Source organism: Dromiciops gliroides, chromosome 6 (genome assembly GCF_019393635.1).
Source record: "Dromiciops gliroides isolate mDroGli1 chromosome 6, mDroGli1.pri, whole genome shotgun sequence".
Classification (NCBI taxonomy): domain Eukaryota; kingdom Metazoa; phylum Chordata; class Mammalia; order Microbiotheria; family Microbiotheriidae; genus Dromiciops; species Dromiciops gliroides.
Window position 1 is genome coordinate 230,553,446 of NC_057866.1, and position 22,956 is coordinate 230,576,401.

Genomic DNA, 22,956 nt, shown 5'->3' on the forward strand with positions numbered 1-22,956 from the left:
ATAATCAATAAACTGCTTTTGAGTATAATATATTTTATAATAGGATTTATTTAGGTGTTTGTTGGGAAGTATCTGTTGTGACAAAACAAAACATATCAATAAATTTTTTAAAAATCTATTAAATGTATGCACTTTGTGAACACATCTTGGAAATGCATATGTGATTTTAATTGAATTTATTTTTAATGTTGAAAATGGTGGATTTTAAAATTTGCTTTGTCAGTCGTAATAGGTAAAATTATATCAGCAGGTCATAGGGGATTTAGATACCAAGTGTCATAAAATTCATTCTTTTTGTATAAAATATTTAAATATGCAATATTCAATAGTATAATCACCTATATAAAATACATATATATATTTATATCACATATACTTAAGTATATATGATTGTATAACATACACATATACAATAATATACATACGTTTTTATTTATACTATATACATGTATAGACATTTTCCTTTTTAATACCGGCCAAGAAAGATACTCACATTTTTCTCAGAAAATTTTAGCCATGTACTCCACCTTAAGAGGAGATAATAGAATATAACTTAAGAATATAAAAACTAATATACTCTAATAGGCTAGGAACTCAGTACACTTTTTGGTTCCTGACAGTGATTTTGTGAGAAGTAGGGCAATTGGTTGGAAACTGTTGGTTTTCAAGGAGATAGTCTTAACTTGGAAAAAAATATAAGGGAAAATTGCAGAGAATGAAAAGGCACTATGTAAAGCATAATAATTGGTTGAAAGGTAAATAATTTAGTCAGTCAGTTATTTTCCATTGAGTACCGTTGGATACGCTGTGAAAGACTTAGAAAACTTTTTAAAAAACTGGTTCTTTTCCTGGAGAAGCTTTCAGGATAGTTCGAAAGGTAAGATATAGGCAGGTGGAAAGATAAGTTACATTATAAAGCAGAAAATGAGATAAAGAAATATGAGGAAACTGTTTTTATGGATTTTTTTTTCAGTGAATTAAAACTGAATGTTTTACTTTAGACACAACCTAAAGTTCTTACATCAGCCTCCAATTTCCAGGTTCACTAGCATTTCTATTCTTGAAACTGAAATCTATTTTTCCTAAAACTGTGGCATCAGTAAGTTGGCAGTATTTTAAAGGCCAGTATAAATTTACATGTGAATCATCATATTAACATGCAGAAACCAAGTGGTATTTTATGGGCCACAGAACCCTTCCAAGGCCTAAACCATGAGACTAGTTTATATGACAGATGTGCACCTTCTTAATGCATAAGGACAAGAACAAGAAAAACCTGACTTTTTTCATTAATTAGAAGGTTTTTCTAAATCTATAAAAATATACATTCCTACTGGATGCTAGGATTCTGGACTAGGATAAATGCATAGAGCTTTTATTTGGGGGAGAAATAAAGGTAAAATTTTAGCTAATTTTTTAGGCAACTCTCAGTATTCAGAGAATTTTCCTAGATATTCCTTTGGAATCCTGCAAACACCCTGACAGGGAGAGGGCCCATGGAGTGAAGGGAGGCTCAGTGCAGAGGAGGCTGAGAGTGAGTCAATCCCCAGAGTAGAAGTTATTCTCCTCTACAGTTAGGACGATGAACTTCGCAGCAGGGGGCCACGGACAAGAAGTCATTAAACTTAATCAGACTGCGTAGTGCTTGTCTGGGGGTTTGCTCCTCTACTACTTACCCTGTTAGGCTTTTGAAGAATCCTTAGAGATATGGTTGTTATTACTGGGGGAAAGGTAGAATTAGAATGACTTCTGGAGAGAAAATTAAAGACAGAAAACTGATTTGTACCTAATGATAGTTAATTATAATAATAGCTAGCAATTCTATAGTGCTTTAAGGTTTGCAGCACGCTTCACATTTTCATTTTAGCCTAACAACAACCATTGGAGGTGGGTGCTATCACTACCCCCATTTTACAGATGATGAACCTGAAGCAAACAGACTTTAAGTCATTTGCACGAGGTTGTTTTCTCAAGTAAATGTCTGAGGCCAGATTTAAACTCAGGTTTTCCTAACTCCAGGTCCAGCAACCAGGTCCTGTGCCACATAAGCTGATTCCTTTTGTACCTCTTAATTTATCACCTCTTTTCATCCCAATAAATGGTTTAGGATTATAAGAAAGGCCATTTACTGGCATGTTTAGCTGTACCTGAATGTTAAAGCAAAAAGAATTTTTTAATTTAAGGTTTTAATAAAGGCTGTTTATAAAAAAAAATAGTCAAGTTGTATTACATTCCCTTTTATTTTCCACGTATGATTTGGAACACACCTTATCTTTTTATTTGGTTTAAAAACTAATATTGGTTGCTTTACATGTTTGGCCAAATGTCATAGCAGATGGCTAACATCAATGGGATCTATTGAGAGAAATCCATCACTTGGAGCAAAACATTAACAACCAGAGGCTTGGTACATGTTTACAATATGAAAGTATCCTTGGATTCTTGTTTATATTGTAATATATACACTTTATACCATCCTGTGAATGCAATGTTGTCCCTGTAAAAGGCAGGTCCACGTTGATGCTTCAGATACTCATAAAATATATTTCTTTTAAATTTGCAGAGACTAAAAGATGTTGGTGGAGAAGCATTTTACCCCTTGCTTGAAGATGAGTAAGTATATATTGTCTCACTGAACGTTTATTTCTTCTCTGGTTGTTTATATTACAGTAGAAATCATTATCTGTGGTCAGAACATTGGTTTTGATAAGTGCTTCCTAAGAAAGAGAGAATCTTCCAGCCATGGATGTTGTGATGGGTTTTATTTTGTTGGTGGTTTCTTTTTATTGTGTGTGTTACTCTTCCTCTTTTTTTCACAGCCAGTCCAATTTACCTCATTCAAACAGTAATAATGAGTTGTCTGCCGCTGTCACTCTTCCTTTGATCATCCGAGAGAGGGACACGGAGTACCAGCTCAACAGAATTGTTCTCTTCGACAGGCTACTGAAGGTGGGGGCTCTGTAATATTGCTTCACTAGGTTATATCCAGTCAGTCTTGTTTTGAAGGATTTCCCCATTAGTTCTTAGGAGATATTGCTACCATTTGAAGCTAATCTCCTATGATCTTTCTTTGGTTCAAAAAAGAGTAAACACTTTCTATATGCAAGGCACTCTCTTGACAGCTGTTTTCATCAATAGCCATATCAGAGGGGAAAAGTATGTGTTTATACACAAGCACATTTTATATGTCCATGTATTGTCACATAGATACACACTATGTATAGTTTGTGTATGTATGTTTATATGTGTATTTATGTGTTGTATTTAACACATGCACACATTTCCCCTCTCATGTAGCTGTCAAAATATATCTCTTTATGTATGTGTGTATGTGTATATGTATAGTGTATATATTATATATATATTCCACATTATATATTCACAACATAATATACACACAATGACATACAAACATATATTCTTAACCATTGGGTTGTGAGCTCCTCAGCAGTTAGCATAGTGTCTGGCACATCATTGGTGCTTAATATTTATTGCTTGTGTTAATATTTAATGTTTATTGATTGATTTTCTATGTGTGCATGTCTCTATGTATATATGTGTTAATATGTATTAATGTTTATTGATTACATTATATAAGTATATTTAAATATGTTATATATTATAAGATGTATATAATATTAGCAAATAATATATAACATATATAAAGCCATAATTATTTATACACACACACAAAATCAATTCTTGTCATTCACGTCAGTTATATACACATACACACATATAAAATAGCACTATTTGTGATAGTAAAAACCTGGAAACAAATTATATGCTCAATGATTAAGGGATAACTAAAAAAAAAACTGTGGTATATCAACTTAGTGGAATATTATTTGCCATAAGAAACAACAAATCTGAAGAATTCATGGAAACATAGGAAGGTTCATATGAACTAATGCAGAATGAAGGAACATAGAAACCCAAGAAAAAATTTCCCAATGACTACAGTCAAAAAATTGGAAAAATATTGAAAGGCAGCAAAATTCAGATAAAATACAATAAGTAATTTTGGTTCCAAATTATTAAAGTTAAAACACTTGTCCTTTTGATTCTGGGGGGGGCGGAACCAAGATGGTAGAGGAAAGGCAGTGACTTGTTTGAGCTTTCCCCAAAAACCCTCCATATACCTTCAAATAATGCCATAAGACACTTCCTGGAGCAGCAAAACCCACAAAAGGACGGGGTGAGATCATTTTCCAACCAAAGATGGCTTAGAAGTTCGGCAGGAAAGATCTGTTGTGGTGGCTGCTTCTGGAACTCAGTTTATGGATAGTGAGGGGGCCAAGCGGTTGGCTAGGGGGAGATTACAAGGGTCTCTGCTGGTGCTGAGGCAGGACTCTGTTGTTTTTCCTGAGCTAGGATCCAGGTGGGGAAGGGGCATAAGCACACCAGAGCCTACAGCCACAATGGAACAGGATTCTCTTCCAGGTCAGAAGGCAAGTAGTCCTGTGGTTGCTTGCAGACCAGAGCACAAGCCAAGGGAGTGGTAAATGTGCCTCTCCTTCAATTGTACCACCTGGGACCCCCTGAACCTTGGGACAGTGCACCCTGGAAGCAGTGCCCCACTTTAAGAAGGACTTAAAAGTCAAGAAATAGACTGGCAAAATGAGCCAACAGAAAAAAATGCTGACCCTAGAAAGGTTTTTTTTGTTTGTTTGCTTTGTTTTTGGTGAGGCAATTGGGGTTAAGTGACTTGCCCAGGGTCACACAGCTAGTAAGTGTCAAGTGTCTGAGGCCGGATTTGAACTCAGGTACTCCTGACTCCAGGGCCAGTGCTCTACCCACTGTGCCACCTAGCTGCCCCCCTAGAAAGTTTTTTTGGTGACAAGGAAGATCAAAATACACCCTCAGAAGAAGATAGCAAAGTCAAAGCTCCTACATCCAAAGCCTCCAAGAAAAATATGAATTGGTCTCAGGCCATAGAAGTGCACAAAAAGGACTTTGAAGATAAGGTAAGAGAGGCAAAGGAAAAAATGGAAGGAGAAATGAGAGTGATGTAGGAAGGTGATGAAAATAAAAGTCAACATCTTGAAAACACATCCTTGCTATAGAAGTGAAAATAACATGTACTATCTTTTACAATCACTATATTGTGCAGTTTTAACCCATTTATTTTAATGGACAGTCAGTAAAATATGTGTGTTGGGGGCAACATTTGTTGATAAGTGACTGATGTATAATATCAAAAGGTATTAATTTACAAAAAGCGGGGGGGGGAAGCTTATCTTTTCTCATATTTTCATTGAAGATGTCTACAGTGTCCACCCACACTGACTGTTATTAATTTTAAAGCAATGAAAGGCAGGCCTGTGGGTTAGTAGTTGCTGGTGACTTCTCATTAGCCTTTTTATTTTTTTGTTTTGTAAAAGCACCATCTATGATCCTTTTCCATTCTTCTTAAACCATTCTCTTTCTTTTATCTAATAAATTGATCCCTTATGTGTCTTTAAAAACTGAAATACCTCCAAAACTAATTATATATATATATAAGTGTGTGTGTATATATGTATGTATGTGTTTATATATGTGTGTGTGTATGTATGTATGTATGTGTTTATATATGTGTGTGTGTATGTATGTATGTGTTTATATGTGTGTGTATATGTGTTATGTATGTATATATGTCTTTTCATTTGATCTTTCCAGCAACCATTTGAGGTAAGTACTGTTATCATTTTTCAGATGAAGAAACTGAGGGTTAGAAGGCCTAGTGACCAGTCTGTGGTCACACAAATGGTAACTACAGAGGAAGCAAGATCTGAAGCCCCGAAGCTCCTGACTCCACCGCCATGTTTCTTTTCCTTATGCTATAATTTACCCAATATTGTGCAAGGCCTTTAGGGAATGCAAGAAAATGACAAATCATGGACCTTTTAGTTGGTTTAGGCTGATGTATAGGGAACGACTACAACAGTACACATTAGGATAATTATTATGTTAGCAGTATGAAAGATACGTAAGCCACCAGTGCTTAACCTTTTTGTGTATGTGTCATGGATTCCTTTGTCAGTCTGGCAAAGCCTGCAAACCTTTTGCCAGAAAAATTATTTTTAAATACATGAAAGAAAATATATATAATCACAAAGGAAACTGTAGACAGTAGGTTAAGGACTCCTGGATTAGAGTGTGGGCAGTGAAATTGGAAGAGGGGTAAAGCTGAAAGACAGCAGGCACTAAGAGGGCAGGAACTGTTTTTTTCTAAACTTTGTATCTTATGCTATACCTGTTGCAATGTTTTGTACACAGTGTTGTTGTTCGGTCATTTTTCTGTCATGCCCCATTCCTTGTGACCTCTTTTGGGGGTTTTCTGGGCAAAGAGTAGTTTGCCATTTCCTTCTCCAGCTCATTTTACAGATGAGAAAACTCAGGCAAACACGGTTAAGTTATTACCCAGGGTAACACAGCTAGTATACTTATTAGCCTAGATTTGAACTGAAGATGAGTCTTCCCTATTTCAGTCTTGGTACTCTATCTACTGTGCCATTTAACTGCCCTTTGTACACAGTAGTTCCTTTGTAAATATTCATTGAATTGCTGATGTTTTGTTGAATGATGTGGTTAATAATGATGTGAAAAATGGTAAAACTTTTTCACTAATGAAGATGGTCTTAAGCTTTTTAATGATTTATAAAGCATTGATTATGCACCTACTCTGTGGAACTTGTCTAGCCAGCGCAGAGAATACAGAGGTATCAAACATAATACCTACCCTCCAAGGAATTTGTGATCTAATATAATACTTACTAGTACTTTTGGATTTTAGAGGAGGGAGAGATCAGAGAGCTTGGAGTGGTGAGAGAAAATGTGGGCGAGTCTGAAAAAATGGATAGGATGTGGATAGGTGGGATGGGGGAAGGAAACATGAACAAAAAATATGAAGTGCTCTTGGAACAGTGTTGGAGAAGAGTGAGGAAGATGAATAGTTAGGTTGGTATGCAATAGAGAGCCATGGTGAGTTTTTGACAAGGAAATCACGATGGCAGTAGTGTCTAAGGAAGATTAGTCTGCAGGATTGATTGAGACAGAGGAAGAAACTTAGGGAGAGAAGCATTGACAGAGATTCATTAGAGAGAGAAGCAATAGTAGAGGAGAAAGAGCTTTAAGGTTTAGAATCAAGAGACTTCAGTTTGAACTATGCCTCCAACTAGCTTTGTGACTTCGAGCAAGTCATTTAAGCTTTTGGATCCTCAGTTTCTACATCTGAAAAATAGTACTTGGACTGCATACCTGACAGGGTTGTTATGATGGGGACACTTTTTCATCCTTAAATTGCTATAGTAATTTGAGTGTGTTATTATTATGATTATGGGAATGGAAAGAATGAGTATGAGAAGACTCCAAGAATAGGAATCTTTATAAGCAGAAGTTTATTAACATTGCTGACAGTTGGGAGGAGTAGAAAATGATGAGTTTGTTTTTAGGCATGGTGATTTTGAGACAAGTCTTCTAATCTAGAAAGAGTACATAAACAGTTGGAAAGAAGGGGCCATGAGAGGTAAAGGCTAAAGACTTGAGAGTCTTTTTCAGGGGGTTGGTAGTTAAATCTATGGGATTTCAAAGGGTCAAAGACACTCTTGGAGAGTACTCAGAGTTAAAGTGTGGAACAGTCTAAAGGTGCCACTACTGCAGTCAGAGGAGGAGATAGGAGAGGTAGAACTTCAGGGTTATATGGAAGGCAAAGCAGAACATCGTCCAAGTAAAATTTACAACGTCTGCTATTATTGAGGAACAATAAGTATCATCCCTCTGATGGAAGAAATTGAAAAAGAATAAAGAAGCCTCTTGATGAGAGTGAAAGAAGAGAGTATAAAAGCTGGCTGGAAGCTTACTATCAAAAAAACTAAGAATGCGGCCACTGGTCCCATCACTTTCTGGCAAATAAAGGGAGAAGAAATGGAAGCAATGTCAGATTTTATATTCTTGGGCTCAAAGATCACTGTAGACAGTTACTGTAGGAATGAACTTAAAAGACACTTTCTCCTTAGAAGGAAAGCTATGGCAAATCTGAAGAGCATACTAAGAAAAGCAGAGCTATCACCTTGCCGACAAAGGTCTGTATAGTCAAAACTATGTTTTGTTTCAGCAGCAGTGTACTGCTGTGAGAGTTGGCCTATATGGGCAGCTGAGCACTACAAATCTGACGCTTTCAATTGTGGGGCTGTAGAAGACTTTTGAGAGTCCCTCGGACAGCAAGGAGAGCAAATCAGTCAATACTTAGACAAATACTATAGCTTAAATGCTTTGTCCGCATAATGAGAAGATAGGCCTCTTTGGAAAATAACCCAGTGTTGGGAAAGAGTAAAGGCAGAAGGAGAAAGGGAGGCCAGAGGATGAGATGGGTAGATAGTATCATGGACGCAGTGAGCATCAGCTTGGACAAACGTCAGGAGATAGCGGATGATGGAAAGATCTGGTGTGCTGTGGTCCAGGGGAGTCATGAAGAGTCAGGCAGGACTGAATGACTGAACAACAACAATAAAATATCATTTATAGTGGACTGACTCCCTAATACATGGATTGACTATATCATAAATTATTGATACAAAGGGACCACAGGAAAGTTAGGTTAAAAACACTGTTATAGTTTGTGTATTTAGGGAGAAAAAATTAGCAGGTAAACTGCATTGAGTGGTGTGAGAAAATAATGGGTGCCCCCCAGAGGCCCCAGCTTGGGGGTATTATATTAAGATTGATTGGATTGACTTTGCTGATTGACTCACGTGGAGTTAACTTTATTGGAACCACACCTACCTGAAGGCCAGGATGTTCTCTGACCTCTGACCTTGGCACAGTCTGCTCATGGACCACCCTCAAGTCCAGTGAACCAATGGATTTGGGTGATGCTAGCCAATTAGCTTGAAGCAGTGTATAGGGATGGCTTCTCCTCCAGACCCAGAGGAAGCCTGCGCTCTCAGGTTCTCACACATACTCATGGAGAAGGACTTGGAGGAAGAAGCAAGCCAGGCTGAGCTCTTATCTCTCCTCTAGGGTAGAGAGGCTTCTTAACTTTATGAGCCAAGTGTCCTCTCTTTACTAATATTTGGTATGCTTTAATAAATGCTTAATGCACAAAACTGGTGCTAAAGCTTCTAATTTATAAGTAACAAATATATTAGAAACCCAAGCTAATTTTTCCTAAACTTAGGACGGAAATAAGGTGACTACATATAGTTTTACTCACCACATTGGGAACCATTGATACATTTATTAAGTGTTTCTTATACTCAGAACACTATGCTAAACAATGTCAATACAAGGATAAAACTGATATAGCCCCTGTCCTCAAAGAGATTATATTCTACTAAGGTGATATAATAAATGCAATGTATTGGACAAGAATTCCAGACAAACTGGGCTAGGAAAATTTGAAGATTTTAAGAGATAGTTACAAAAAGTAACATACCCATGCGTAGTGATTGATTTAGCCAAGATTCAGTTAGAGTTTGTTGAAACTAGACTTTATTACTCACCTACTATATGGTGGGCAAAGTAAGTTCCAAAGACGTGGCTAGGCACTGGGGTTTTGAAGACGTAAGTAGAATTATTGCTGCCTTTAAGGAGCTTAGAGTTCTCTAGCTTAAGATGACATGAACATAAAGTCTTATACAGAATAAGTATATGCAAAATATCACACCAAAGAGTTCTGTGGTAATTTGGCAGGCAGTGGCCCCTGAGACAGTCAGGAAAGTCCTCATAGAGGGAATAGTATTTGATCTGAGCTTTGAAAGAAGTTAGAGAACTTGAGTGGCAGAGATGAGAAGGGGTACACCCAGATACAGAGGACAGCCTGCACAAAAGGCAGAGGGGGGGGGGGGGGCGGAGCCAAGATGGCGGAGAGGAAGCAGCAAGCTGCCTGAGCTCTCCTTCTGTTCCCTCAAAACGAACATTAAATCAAGCCTCTGGATGGATTCTGAAACTACAGAACCTGCAAAGAGACAGAGAGACACAGTCCTCCAACCAGAGATAATTTAGAAGACTTCAGGAAAAGGTCGGTCTGACTCGGGCAAAAGGGAGGCCCAGCGCAGGGCAGCAACCCAGCGCCGAGGGGTTCAGGGCAAGTCAGCAGGAGCTGCGGGCCACAGCCGAACAACTGAGGCTCCCGGAACCTGGTTCAAAAATCTGGTGGCCAAGAAGGACAGTGGAAAAACTTACCTGCACCGGCCGAGAGGGCCACGAACAGCGGGATCAGACGCTGGGGTCTGGCGCCTGGCTGGCCGAGCACAATCATACAGGAAGTGCAGGGCGGAGCATCTCCACACACCATAAAGGCCTCAGAGAAAAAGCCTGGTCACACAGCACCTATACACCTGCATAAGAAGACCAAAACAGGGACCCTGGTGCCCCCAGAGCAGACCTCATCTTAAAGAATAAATAAATAAGCTGCAATAATGAGTAAGAAGCAAAAAAGAGCCCTCTCCATTGAGAGCTTCTGTATCAATAGGGAAGAAGCCAACACAAACTCAGATGAGGACAATAGCCTCAAATTGTCTACATCTGAAGCCTCACAAGGGAAGGTGAATTGGTTGCAAGAACAAAAAGCCTTCCTGGAAGAGCTCAAAAAGGATTTTAAAAATCAATTGCAAGAGGTAGAAGAAAAAATGGGGAGAGAAATGAAATCAAAACAAAAAAACTATGAAAAAAGAATCAGCAGCTTGGAAAAGGAAGCTGAAGAAAACAAAGCCTTAAAAAATTCATTTGGCCAAATGGAAAAAAAAGCTGCATAATCTCACTGAAGAAAACAATACCTTAAAAAATTCACTTAGCCAAATGGAAAAAAAGGTACATAATCTCACTGAAGAAAACAATACCTTAAAAAATTCACTTAGCCAAATGGAAAAAAAGGTGCATAATCTCACTGAAGAAAACAATGCCTTAAAAATTAAAGTGGGACAGTTGGAAGAAAAGGAATCCATGAGACACCAAGAATCAGTCAAGCAGAATAAAAAAAATGAAAAAATAGAAGAAAATGTGAAATACCTCATTGGAAAGACAACTGATCTGGAAAACAGATCGAGGAGAGACAATTTGAGAATCATTGGACTGCCTGAAAGCCATGACCAGAAAAAGAATCTAGATACCATATTCCAGGAAATTATTAAGGAGAACTGCCCTGATATCATAGAATCAGAGGATAAAATCATCATTGAAAGAATCCATCGATCACCTCCTGAAAGAGACCCCAAAAGGAAAACTCCAAGGAATATTGTAGCCAAATTCCAGAATTATCAGGTGAAGGAGAAAATACTCCAAGCAGCCAGAAAGAAGCAATTTAAATATCATGGAACCACAGTCAGGATTGCTCAGGACCTGGCAGCTTCAACATTAAAGGACCGCAAGGATTGGAATATGATATTCCGGAAGGCAAAGGAGATTGGATTACAGCCGAGAATCTATTACCCAGCAAAAATGTGCATTTTCTTTCAGGGGAAAAGATGGACATTTAATGACATTGGGGACTTTCAATCTTTCCTGGTGAAAAGACCAGAACTGAATAGAAAATTTGATCTCAACATACAAGACTCAAGAGAAGTTTAAAAAGGTAAACAGAGGGGAAAAAAAAAGTTACCCTATTAGGTTAAACTGTTTATATCCCTACACAGGAAGATAATACTCATAACTCTTAAGAACTGTAAATGCATTTGGGCAGAGAGAAGGACTTTATATAGAGGGTATAAATATAAATTGTCTTTGATGTGATGATACAAAAGAATTAAGGGGATAAAAAGGGAGTCTATGGGGAGGAGAGGAAAGGGGAGGTGGAATGGGATGAATTATATCATATGAAGAGGTGGAAAAAAACCTATTATAATAGAGGGAAAGAAAGGAGGGGGGAACATGGTTTCAACCCTATTCTCATTAGATTTGACTCAAAGAGGGAATAACATATACGTTCATTGGGATAAAGAAACTTAACTCATTCTTTAGGGAAACAAAAGGGGAAGGGAAAGGGGGGGACTGATAGAAGGGAGGACAAAAGTAAGGGAGAAAAGGGTAAAGAAAAGAGAGGGGGGTGATAAAAAGGGAGGGCAGATCGGGGGAGGCAGGGGTAAGAAGTAAAACGTCAGTGAGGAGGAATAGGGTGAAAGAAGGGGGGGAAAGTACAAAGGGGGTAAATAGAATGGAGGGGAATAGACAGTCAGTAATAATAACTGTGAATGTGAATGGGATGAACTCTGCTATAAAACGGAAGCGAATTGCAGAGTGGATTAAAAACCAGAACCCTACAATATGCTGTTTACAAGAAACACATTTGAAGCAGAGAGATACACACAGAGTAAAGGTAAAAGGCTGGAGCAGAATATATTATGCCTCAGCTAAAGTAAAAAAGGCAGGGGTAGCAATCCTTATCTCAGACAAAGTGCAGGCAAAAATAGATCTCATTAAAAGAGATAAGAAAGGAAATTACATCTTACTTAAAGGTACTATAGATAATGAAGTAATATCAATATTGAATATGTATGCGCCAAGTGGTATAGCATCCAAGTTCTTAGAGGAGAAGTTAAATGAGTTACAAGAGGAATTAGATAGTAATACTATACTAGTGGGGGATCTGAATCTCCCCCTCTCAGAATTAGATAAATCTAGCCAAAAAATAAATAAGAAAGAAGTGAAAGAGGTGAATAGATTACTAGAAAAGTTAGACATGATAGATGTCTGGAGAAAATTGAATGGGGATAGAAAGGAATATACCTTTTTCTCAGCAGTACATGGCACATTTTCAAAAATTGACCATGTATTAGGGCACAAAAACATCATAGTCAAATGTAGAAAGGCAGAAATAGTAAATGCATCCTTCTCAGATCATGATGCAATAAAAATTACATGTAAGAAAGAGCCAGGGAAAAGTAGAATGAAAATCAATTGGAAACTAAATAATTTCATTCTAAAGAATGAATGGGCCAAACAAGAAATCATAGAAACAATCAATAACTTTATCCAAGAGAATGACAATAATGAGACAACATACCAAAATCTATGGGATGCAGCCAAAGCAGTGCTTAGGGGAAAATTTATAGCTCTAAATGCTTACATGAATAAGAAAGAGAAAGAGGAGATTAATGAATTGGGCATGCAACTTAAAAAGCTAGAAAAAGAACAAATTAGAAATCCCCAATTAGACACTAAATTAGAGATCCTGAAAATTAAAGGAGAAATCAATAAGACTGAAAGCAAAAAAACTATAGAATTAATCAATAAAACTAAGAGCTGGTTTTATGAAAAAAACCAATAAAATAGATAAAATACTGGTTAATTTGATTAAAAAAAAGAAAGAAGAAAACCAAATTACCAGTATCAAAAATGAAAAGGGTGATGTTACCACCAATGAAGTGGAAATTAAAGCAATAATTAGGAAATATTTTGCCCAACTGTATGCCAATAAATTTGACAATCTAAATGAAATGGATGAATATTTACAAAAATACAAACTGCCCAGGTTAACTGAAGAGGAAATAAAATCCTTAAATAAACCCATATTAGAAAAAGAAATTGAACAAGCTATTAATGAACTCCCTAAGAAAAAATCCCCAGGGCCAGATGGGTTTACGGGTGAATTTTACCAAACATTTAAAGAACAATTAATTCCAATATTATACAAATTATTTGGAAAAATAGGTGAAGAAGGAGTTCTACCAAATTCGTTTTATGACACAAATATGGTGGTGATACCAAAACCAGGCAAAGCAAAAACAGAGAAAGAAAATTATAGACCAATTTCCCTAATGAATATTGATGCTAAAATCTTAAATAAGATATTAGCAAGGAGATTACAGCAAGTGATGACCAGGATAATACACTATGACCAGGTGGGATTTATACCAGGAATGCAGGGCTGGTTCAACATTAGGAAAACTATTAACACATCAATAAGAAAACCAACCAAAATCATATGATTATCTCAATAGATGCAGAGAAAGCTTTTGACAAAGTACAGCACCCATTCCTAATAAAACACTAGAGAGTTTAGGAATAGGGGGAGCTTTCCTTAGAATAATAAACAGTATCTACCTAAAGCCATCAGCAAGTATTATATGCAATGGAGATAAATTAGAGGCCTTCCCAATAAGATCAGGGGTGAAACAGGAATGTCCATTATCACCCCTATTATTTAATATTGTCCTAGAAATGTTAGCTTTAGCAATCAGAGAAGAGAAAGGAATTAAAGGAATTAGAATAGGCAAGGAGGAAACAAAACTATCACTCTTTGCAGATGATATGATGGTATACTTAAGGAATCCTCGAGAATCAAGTCAAAAATTACTTGAAACAATTAACAACTTTAGCAAAGGAGCAGGATATAAAATAAATCCACAGAAATCATCAACATTTCTATACATGACCAACAAAGTCCAGCAGCAAGAGATAGAAAGAGAAATTCCATTTAAAGTAACGGTAGGTAATATAAAATACTTGGGAGTCTACTTGCCAAGACAAACCCAGGAACTCTATGAACACAACTACCAAACACTCTTCACACAAATCAAATCAGATCTAAATAATTGGAAAGATATCAATTGCTCATGGATAGGCAGAGCTAATATAGTAAAAATGACAATACTGCCTAAATTAATTTACTTATTCAGTGCCATACCAATCAGGCTACCTAAAAATTATTTTATACAGCTAGAAAAAATAATAACAAAATTCATCTGGAAAAACAAAAAATCAAGAATATCCAGGGAAATAATGATAAAAAATTCACAGGATGGTGGGTTAGCGGTACCAAACCTGGAGCTTTACTATAAAGCGGCAGTCATCAAAATTATCTGGTACTGGCTAAAAAATAGAGTGGTAGATCAATGGAATAGGCTAGGCTCAGGAAATGCAGTAGTAAATGACACTAGTAATGTAGTGTTTGATAAACCCAAAGACTCCAGCTTCTGGGATAGGAACTCAGTATTTGACAAAAACTGCTGGGAAAACTGGAAGATAGTATGGCAGAAATTAGGCATAGGCCAACATCTTACACCTTATACTAAAATAAGGTCAAAATGGATACATGATTTAGACATAAGAGGTGATACCATAGGTAAATTAGGAGAGAAAGGAATAGTCTACCTATCAGATCTTTGGAAAGGAGAACAGTTTTTGACCAAACATGAGATAGAGTATATTATAAAATGCAAATTGGAAGGGAGGCAGAAAGCTGGGAAACAATTTTTGAGGCCAGTGCTTCTGATAAAGGCCTCATCTCTAAAATATATAGGGAATTAAATCAAATTTATAAGAATCCAAGTCATTCCCCAATTGAGAAATGGTCAAAGGATATGAACAGGCAGTTTTCTGATGAAGAAACCAAAGCTATCTATTCCCATATGAAAAAATGCTCTAAATTTCTAATGATTAGAGAGATGCAAATTAAAACAACTCTGAGGTACCACCTGACACCTATCAGATTGGCTAAAATGACAAAAAAGAAAGATAATAAATGTTGGAGAGGCTGTGGGAAAATTGGAACACTAATGCATTGTTGGTGGAGCTGTGAGTTGATCCAACCATTCTGGAAAGCAATTTGGAATTATGCCCAAAGGGCGATAAAGCTGTGCATACCCTTTGACCCAGCAATCCCACTTTTAGGTCTTTTGCCCAAAGAAATCATGGAAGGGGGAAAGGGACCCACATGTACAAAAATATTTATAGCTGCTCTTTACGTGGTAGCAAGGAATTGGAAGTTGAGGGGGTGCCCATCAATTGGGGAATGGCTGGACAAGTTGTGGTATATGAATACAACGGAATACTATTGTGCTGTAAGAAATGATGAGCAGGAAGAGTTCAGAGAAACCTGGAGGGTCTTACGTGAGCTGATGATGAGTGAGATGAGCAGAACCAGAAGAACATTGTACACAGTATCATCAACATTGAGTGTTGACCTACTGTGATGGACTATATTCTTCTCACCAATGCAATGGTACAGAAGAGTTCCAGGGAACTCATGATGGAAGAGGATCTCTAAATCCAAGAAAAAAAAAGAAAGAAAGAACTGTGGAGTATAGATGCTGATTGAACCATATTATTTCTTTTGTTTGGGGTGCTGTTGTTTTTTTTTTTTTTCTATTTTGAGGTTTTGCATCACTGCTCTGATTCTTTCTCTTGTAACAGGATTAATGCAGAAATAGGATTAATGTTATTATGGGTATATATATGTGTGTGTATATATATATATCTATATGTATATGTATAGAGATATATAGATATAACCTATATCAGATTACCTGCTGTCTAGGGGAGGGGGGAGGGAGGGGAGGGAGGGAGAAAAATCTGAAATTGTAAAGCATGTATAAACAAAAGTTGAGAACTATCTTTACATGTAACGGAAAAAATAAAATATCTCATAAAAAAAAAGAAAAAAAAAGGCAGAGGAGGAAGGAGATGGAATGTGTGTGGGGGAGCAGTAATAAGGCAAAAATGTTCTCCTGTTATCCTTTTTACCCTCCTACTTCCACCTTCCTTCTATTTTCCATCCATCCATCTTTGTTCACTTAGGACTATGCCTGCAACTCAGTTTCCATTCAGCAAGTCTTTATTAAACACCCTACTCTATGCCAAACACTGAAAGAACTGAACATCATGATAGTGATATGAAGAGAGAAAGTAAAAGAACAGGACAGGACAGCAAAAACCTTTCAGATCTGGTTCTGATTATGGTTCTTTATTTGCTTCATGAATATCCATGGGTAATAACAACATCAGTAGTGGCATCTTCAAACACTAAGGGATTTGATAAAGGCTAATGTCAGCATGATTGCATGTATTTTCAGGACTGCCATGCATGAAAGATAGAATTTGGTCATTTGAAACCTTTTTCATGTTTTCTTTCCATAGGCTTACCCTTACAAAAAAAATCAAATCTGGAAAGAAGCCAGAGTTGACATCCCTCCACTCCTGAGAGGTTTAACCTGGGCTGCCCTCCTGGGAGTTGAGGTAAGAACAAAAGAAAAGAGAGGCAGGTAAGTATTTGAGACTGATCAGAAATGCCAGGAAAAGATGAACTTGAAGAATAAAAAGATTGCTTATAGTCTATCTATTTCAGGTTATTACAAGAGAACACTAAAGTAGCAGAACACATAGCATGTTGGCAGCTCATTTAAATCCATTGCATTTATGCCTGTCACTTCTGATTAGATTAGCATAGTTTAAATTAGGGGGGAAATTTAACAGAAAATCAACAAAATCAAAGTTTAGATTTATTTTGTTATTGAATTTTTTTTATTTAGGTATTCTGTAAATTCAAAAAAAATCTTGATTTTATTTTAGGATAGGCATTGCAGTGTAGTGAAGAGGTTCTTGAATTGACTGAGCAATTAGTAAAACCTGGGTCAAATCTTTGTTTTTTGGGGTTTTGGGGTTGTTTTTTTTTTGTTTTTTTTTGTGAGGCAATTGGAGTTAAATGACTTGCCCAGGGTCACACAGCTAGTAAGTATTAAATGTCTGAGGTCGGATTTGAACTCAGGTCCTTCTGAATCCAGGGCCGGTGCTCTATTCACTGTGCCACCTAGCTGCCCCCTGGGTCAAATCTTTGTATCAGTTCTGTGACAAAGCAAGTCACTTAAACCCTCTGAGGCAGTTTCCTCATCTGCAAAATGAGGGGACTGGATTCAGTGGCTTCCAAAGCCCCATTTTATGAAAATAGTAATATTTTGTTTTAATCATTTTTTTTCTCAAAAGCTCTCTCTATAAGTAGAGGCCATAGTGCTTTCCCTGAATCAAGAGAACTTGGTTGGGTTCAAATCCTGCTTCTGACACTTACTAGAAGTGAGACCTTGGGCACTTAGTCTTTCAAGTCAATTTAACTAGAGGACTATCTATTATATCATAGAGGGGTTGTGATTTGTGTGTGGAGGGAGTTCCCATACCAGGAGTTACTTATGGTTATGAAGTCACAGATCCTTCATGTATTTGCATAATTCTATATATCTTAAAGTATGCAAAGAGTTACATTAGTGTAACAATTTACACAAAATCTGCTTGTTCCCACATAAGTTCTCCTGTCTTTGGCTAGATCTGCTCTGCCACAATCCAGTTCACAGTTAGGCAAAGCTGAACTGATATATTTTCAGTTTTTTAATTTCAGTTTCAGTGATTTCATTATGATAATGTAGATATGAGAAGTGGCATGCATCCTTTAAGAGTGTTTTTAATGTTAGGGGTTAGGCTATTTATATAGTCAGATGAAAAAATGCTATAAATTACTATTGCTTAGGGAAATGCAAATTTAAATAATTCTGAAGGGGCAGCTAGGTGGCACAATGGATAGAGCACCGGCCCTGGAGTCAGGAGTACCTGAGTTCATATCCGGCCTCAGACACTTGACACTTACTAGCTGTGTGACCCTGGGCAAGTCACTTAACCCCAATTGCCTCACTTAAAAAAAAACAAAAAACAAAAAACTCTGAGATATCACCTCACACCTGTCATATTGACTAATATGACAGAAAAGGTAAATGATAAATTTTGGAGAGGATGTGGAGAAATTGGGACACTAATGCATTATTGGTAGAATTGTAAACTAATCCAAATATTCTGGAGAGCAATTTGGAACTTTGCCCTAAGGGCTATAAAACTGTGTTTACCCTTTGACCCAGCAATACCACTACTAAGTTGTGTATCCCAAAGAGAGGCCCCCCCCACCTGACCAAAAAAAAAAAAAAAAGGAAAAGGACCTTTATGTACAAAAATATTTTATAGGTAGCTCTTTTTTCAATGGCAAAGAACTGGAAATTGAGGGGATGATCATCAGTTGAGGAATGGCTGAACAAGTTATGATTGTGATGGAATACTATTGTGCTATAAGAAATGACAAGTCAGAAAAACCTAGGAAGACTTATATGAACTGATGCAAAGTGAAGTGAGCAGAGTTAAGAGAACTTTGGACACAGTAACAGTAATATTGTATAATGATCAACTGTGAAAGACCGAGGTGTCCTCAGCAATCCAGTGATCTAAGACAATTCTGAAGGAATTATGATGAAAAATGCTGTCAGCCTCCAGAGAAAGAATTGATGGAGTCTGAATGTAGATTGAAGCATACTCTTTTTTTTTTTTACCTTAATCTGTGTTTTCTTTTACAACATGTCTAATATGGAAATATGCTTTGCATGACTTCATATGTATAATCTAGATCAAATTGCTTGTCTTCTCATGGAGTGGGGAGGAAATGGAGGGAGAGAATTTGTGACTCAACATTTTAAAAAATAATGTTAAATTCTTTTTACATACAATTGAGATATTTATAGTGAAATAAAATATATTAGGGGAAAATTATTGGAGGGAAGGAGGAAACAAAAGTTAAGAGTTAAGGTGATGGGCCAACTCACTATCTGGCCTTTCTCTGACAGTCTTTCTGTCACCCTGTATACCTGCTTCTGCTAACCTCTTTCTACCTAGTCTGCAGTCTCTTGGTGGATATTGCCAACTTCCAGTCTCCACCAACATGGTCGAGTACATAGGACCCAGGAATCTCGGAGTTAGGAAGACCTTAATTCAAGTTCCATTTCAGGTTGCTTTTGAGCTGTGTGACCCTGAGCAAATCATTTAACACCTCTGGGCTTCAGTTTCTTGATCTATAAAATGAGGAGGTTGGACTCCTTGGCCTCTAGGGTCTCTTCCAATCTAAATTTATGATCTAAACATCTGTCACTCTAGTTCCTCCCCTAAACTTTTCCTGATTCCCACTACCTCAAGTGTACTTACTGTCATAATTAATCATTAGCATTCTTTCATGCTTGGTCAGACAGACTGTAATATAAGCATAGAGTGGGAACTTCAAGTTCTGAGAAAAATTTTAGTATGATTTTGGATTGAAGTCACCTGTCAAGTTTAAGTAATTGTACCTGTGGGCAGAGTCGAACATGTTTCTGTACTTGTGTTTTATGGAGTTTGGAATGGTGACTCCTGTTTCCAAATGGGCAGGCTCCTACATGTGGATTGTAACATGCTTTTGAGAAACCTCTTTTAAATGCTTCGGCCCATATGTTAATAAGTGATCAAAAGTATCTGGGAAATAATAGTACCTTTTTTTTTGTATTTTCAGGGCGCTATTCATGCCAAGTATGATGCCATCGATAAAGACACTCCAATTCCTACTGACCGACAAGTATGAGTTTCTCCTTACATGATCTGGAATGTTTCTTCCATGTCTTATAAATCCATAAGGAGAAAAAAAGCTCCTTCAAAAAATAGCAGTCAGACACAAAAAAGGCTCATAGAGCCAAGATTCAGAACTGAGCAATAGAAAAATTTCCAAATTAATGAACTGGTTATTTTTCCCCCTAAAAGTTATATACCTTAAAGTGTTTCACTCTATTTAGAAAAGAACTGAATTGAAAACTGTGCTTCTGCATATATTAATAATGATGCTATAGATCAGTATTATTGGCATAAAATTATAATTATGTATGATAGAATTAAAATATTAAAAACACAAAATAAGTTTTTTCCTTTTGTCTTTTGAGTGTAGGTCTTATTTCTTCAGGATATTCAAGTAACTTAACTATATATATATATTTACCTTTTCTGTTTCTCAGAGATTACAAAGGTGGTCTTCCCTGAAATGTACATTCCTTTCTTTATTTGGGGGTTTATTTAGCATTACTGGGATGACCCTAATTCTACCCCAAGTATTAACTGTGTTTCAGATTGAAGTGGATATTCCACGCTGCCATCAGTATGATGAGTTGCTGTCATCTCCCGAAGGCCATGCTAAGTTTAGGCGGGTATTAAAGGCTTGGGTTGTTTCCCATCCAGATCTCGTGTACTGGCAAGGTAAGGGGATTAGTGTTGGCTATTCTCATAAAGCTGCATAGTAAGTATGGCAGATGATAGCCAGATAGAGAAGCAAGAGAGCAAGGGATTGCAATGACCAAGTATTTACTATGTGCCAGGCACTGTGCTAAGTGCTGCAAACACAAATATAAACAAAAAGAAAGACATTCCTTACCCTCAAGAAGCTTACATTCTAATGGGGGAAGCAACCTAGAGCAGAGAGCTGAAAAATGAGGAAGGGGAAGGAGAAGGGAGGTGAGACAAGGTAGAAAAATCCAGACATCTAGGAATAGTACTAAGTAGAAGTCACCAGGATAGCTGTCTGGAGCATTTCCTCAAATGGAAATACTGGGTAGGACTCACCAGGTGGAGGACTCAGGACAGAGGCATTTCCAGCACGAGAAAGCTGTAATTTTAGAAATTAAAACTCTGATATTTCAAAAATAATTAAAATAGCAAATCTGTGACTTTTTTAATGTGTACAAGAGAAGCTATATGTTTTTTTTTTCAGAATTTATTGTAAGAATTTTTTCTTTCAGTTTGCTAAAATTTTGGTCAGTAGCCCAGTGAATATAAGCATGACATATTATGCTACAAGTAGCTAGCAATTTCATTAGAAAAATAAGATTCAGTTAGTAAATATTTAAGCACCTACTTTGTGTCATGCACTGTGCTAAATTAAATACAAACAAGAAAAAGAAAGACAGTCCCTGCCCTCAAAGAACTTATAACCTGATAGGGAAAGAAAGTACAGAAAAGGAAGCTGAAGTGGGGGTTGGGGTGAGTGATAAAACCAGGGGGTAAGTGATGCAGGGCCATGGTGTTTCCTGGAATCAAGCCAAGCAGAGCTGCTGATGGAAAATGGAAAGTTGCTTCTACATGCAAAATATTCCTCTAAACCCTATAAAGGAAGGCTTTGGAAGAAGTTTATTGCTCAGCCTTCCAATTAGAGGGGCAAACTAATTAAGGGAGTCAAGAATCCATTAAGTATCAACAGTTGAGCTAGTCTGCACAAAGAACTGGGGAAGGCATGATGTTCCATGGCATCAGCCCGAGCAGAATAGCTGATGGAAAATGGAGAAGTAAGAAGTCGTAATTAGTTGATTCTACTGGGAAACAATAGAAGACTTGAAATTTTTTTTCTTTCATTGCTTATATGGAAATGGTTTTAAGATTATATTGTCTCATAATTATTCCATTCATATTTATCAGAAGCAAAGGCCTTAAGGTAAACAACCTAAAAGCTCCTTCTTATGAATTAGGAAGATATGGGTTCAAATTTTATCCCATATGATTAGTAGTTACATCATTCAGTCAATAAATATTTATCAGATGTATACTCTGTGCCAGGCACTTTGCTAGTTGGGTGGTCTTAGGCCTCAGTACCCTCATCAGTAAAGTGGGGATAGTAGTGCCTATCTTATAGAGTCGGTGTGAGGCCCAACTGAGATAATTAGTCTAAAAACAACTTGCCATCTTGAAAGCACCATCCAGATATTAAACATTCATGAAATTCCCCTATTGTTTCCTTGTACCAAGTGCCCCTGGTTTATGCACTCAGTTTTTGCCACTCATTTCTCTAGTGCCTGCCAAGATTTAAGGCTGTCCAACCTCTACATGTCAACCTGCTGCTGAAAACAAGTTTTTACACTTCCCATCTTTGTCTTTGTCTTTCCCTGGGTGGCTTATATTTCATATATAGTTATTATTTTCCTTAATTCCGTCCCTCTTGGCAAACAGTTCCTACATTCCACCCAAACTGTCAGTCCGTCAATAAGTATTTTAGGAGCTTACTTTATGCACTTGGCACTGTTCTAAGTGCTGAGGAAACAAGGACAAGATGCAGAGTTCCTTGAAGAGCTCACATTATAAAGGGGGAGATAATATGCAGAACATTCTACATACCAGATAGATGCAGTGTAAAGGAAAGGTCACCACCTTTCCCTTCGGAGGGAAGGCTGGTGAAGAGCGATGGAGTGTCAGGAGTGAAGAACAGGAGGAAGGTTGTTGCAGCAGTCCAGGAGAAAGGTGATGGGGGCCCGAAGTCCCTAAACGTTGCCCAAGCTGTCCTTCATGACTACAGTTGAGTGTAGCTGGATCATAGAGTGTGTCAAGTATAAGAAGTCTGGACAGGCAAAAAGGAGCCAAGTTATGAATGGCCTTAATGTCAAACAGATGATT

The 22,956-nt window shown here is 37.2% G+C and overlaps 1 protein-coding gene across 4 annotated transcripts in view; it reads left to right on the plus strand.

The window, feature by feature from the left end:
* Positions 1 to 22,956, plus strand: part of TBCK (TBC1 domain containing kinase) — a 285,598-nt gene that overhangs the window by 100,320 nt on the left and 162,322 nt on the right. For all 4 annotated transcript variants that reach the window (XM_043971552.1, XM_043971551.1, XM_043971553.1 and 1 more), the window contains 5 exons: positions 2,564 to 2,613; positions 2,820 to 2,949; positions 16,837 to 16,935; positions 20,045 to 20,107; positions 20,649 to 20,775. In XM_043971552.1, the coding sequence (XP_043827487.1) occupies positions 2,564 to 2,613; positions 2,820 to 2,949; positions 16,837 to 16,935; positions 20,045 to 20,107; positions 20,649 to 20,775 (469 nt within the window). The remainder of the gene's footprint in view (positions 1 to 2,563; positions 2,614 to 2,819; positions 2,950 to 16,836; positions 16,936 to 20,044; positions 20,108 to 20,648; positions 20,776 to 22,956) is intronic.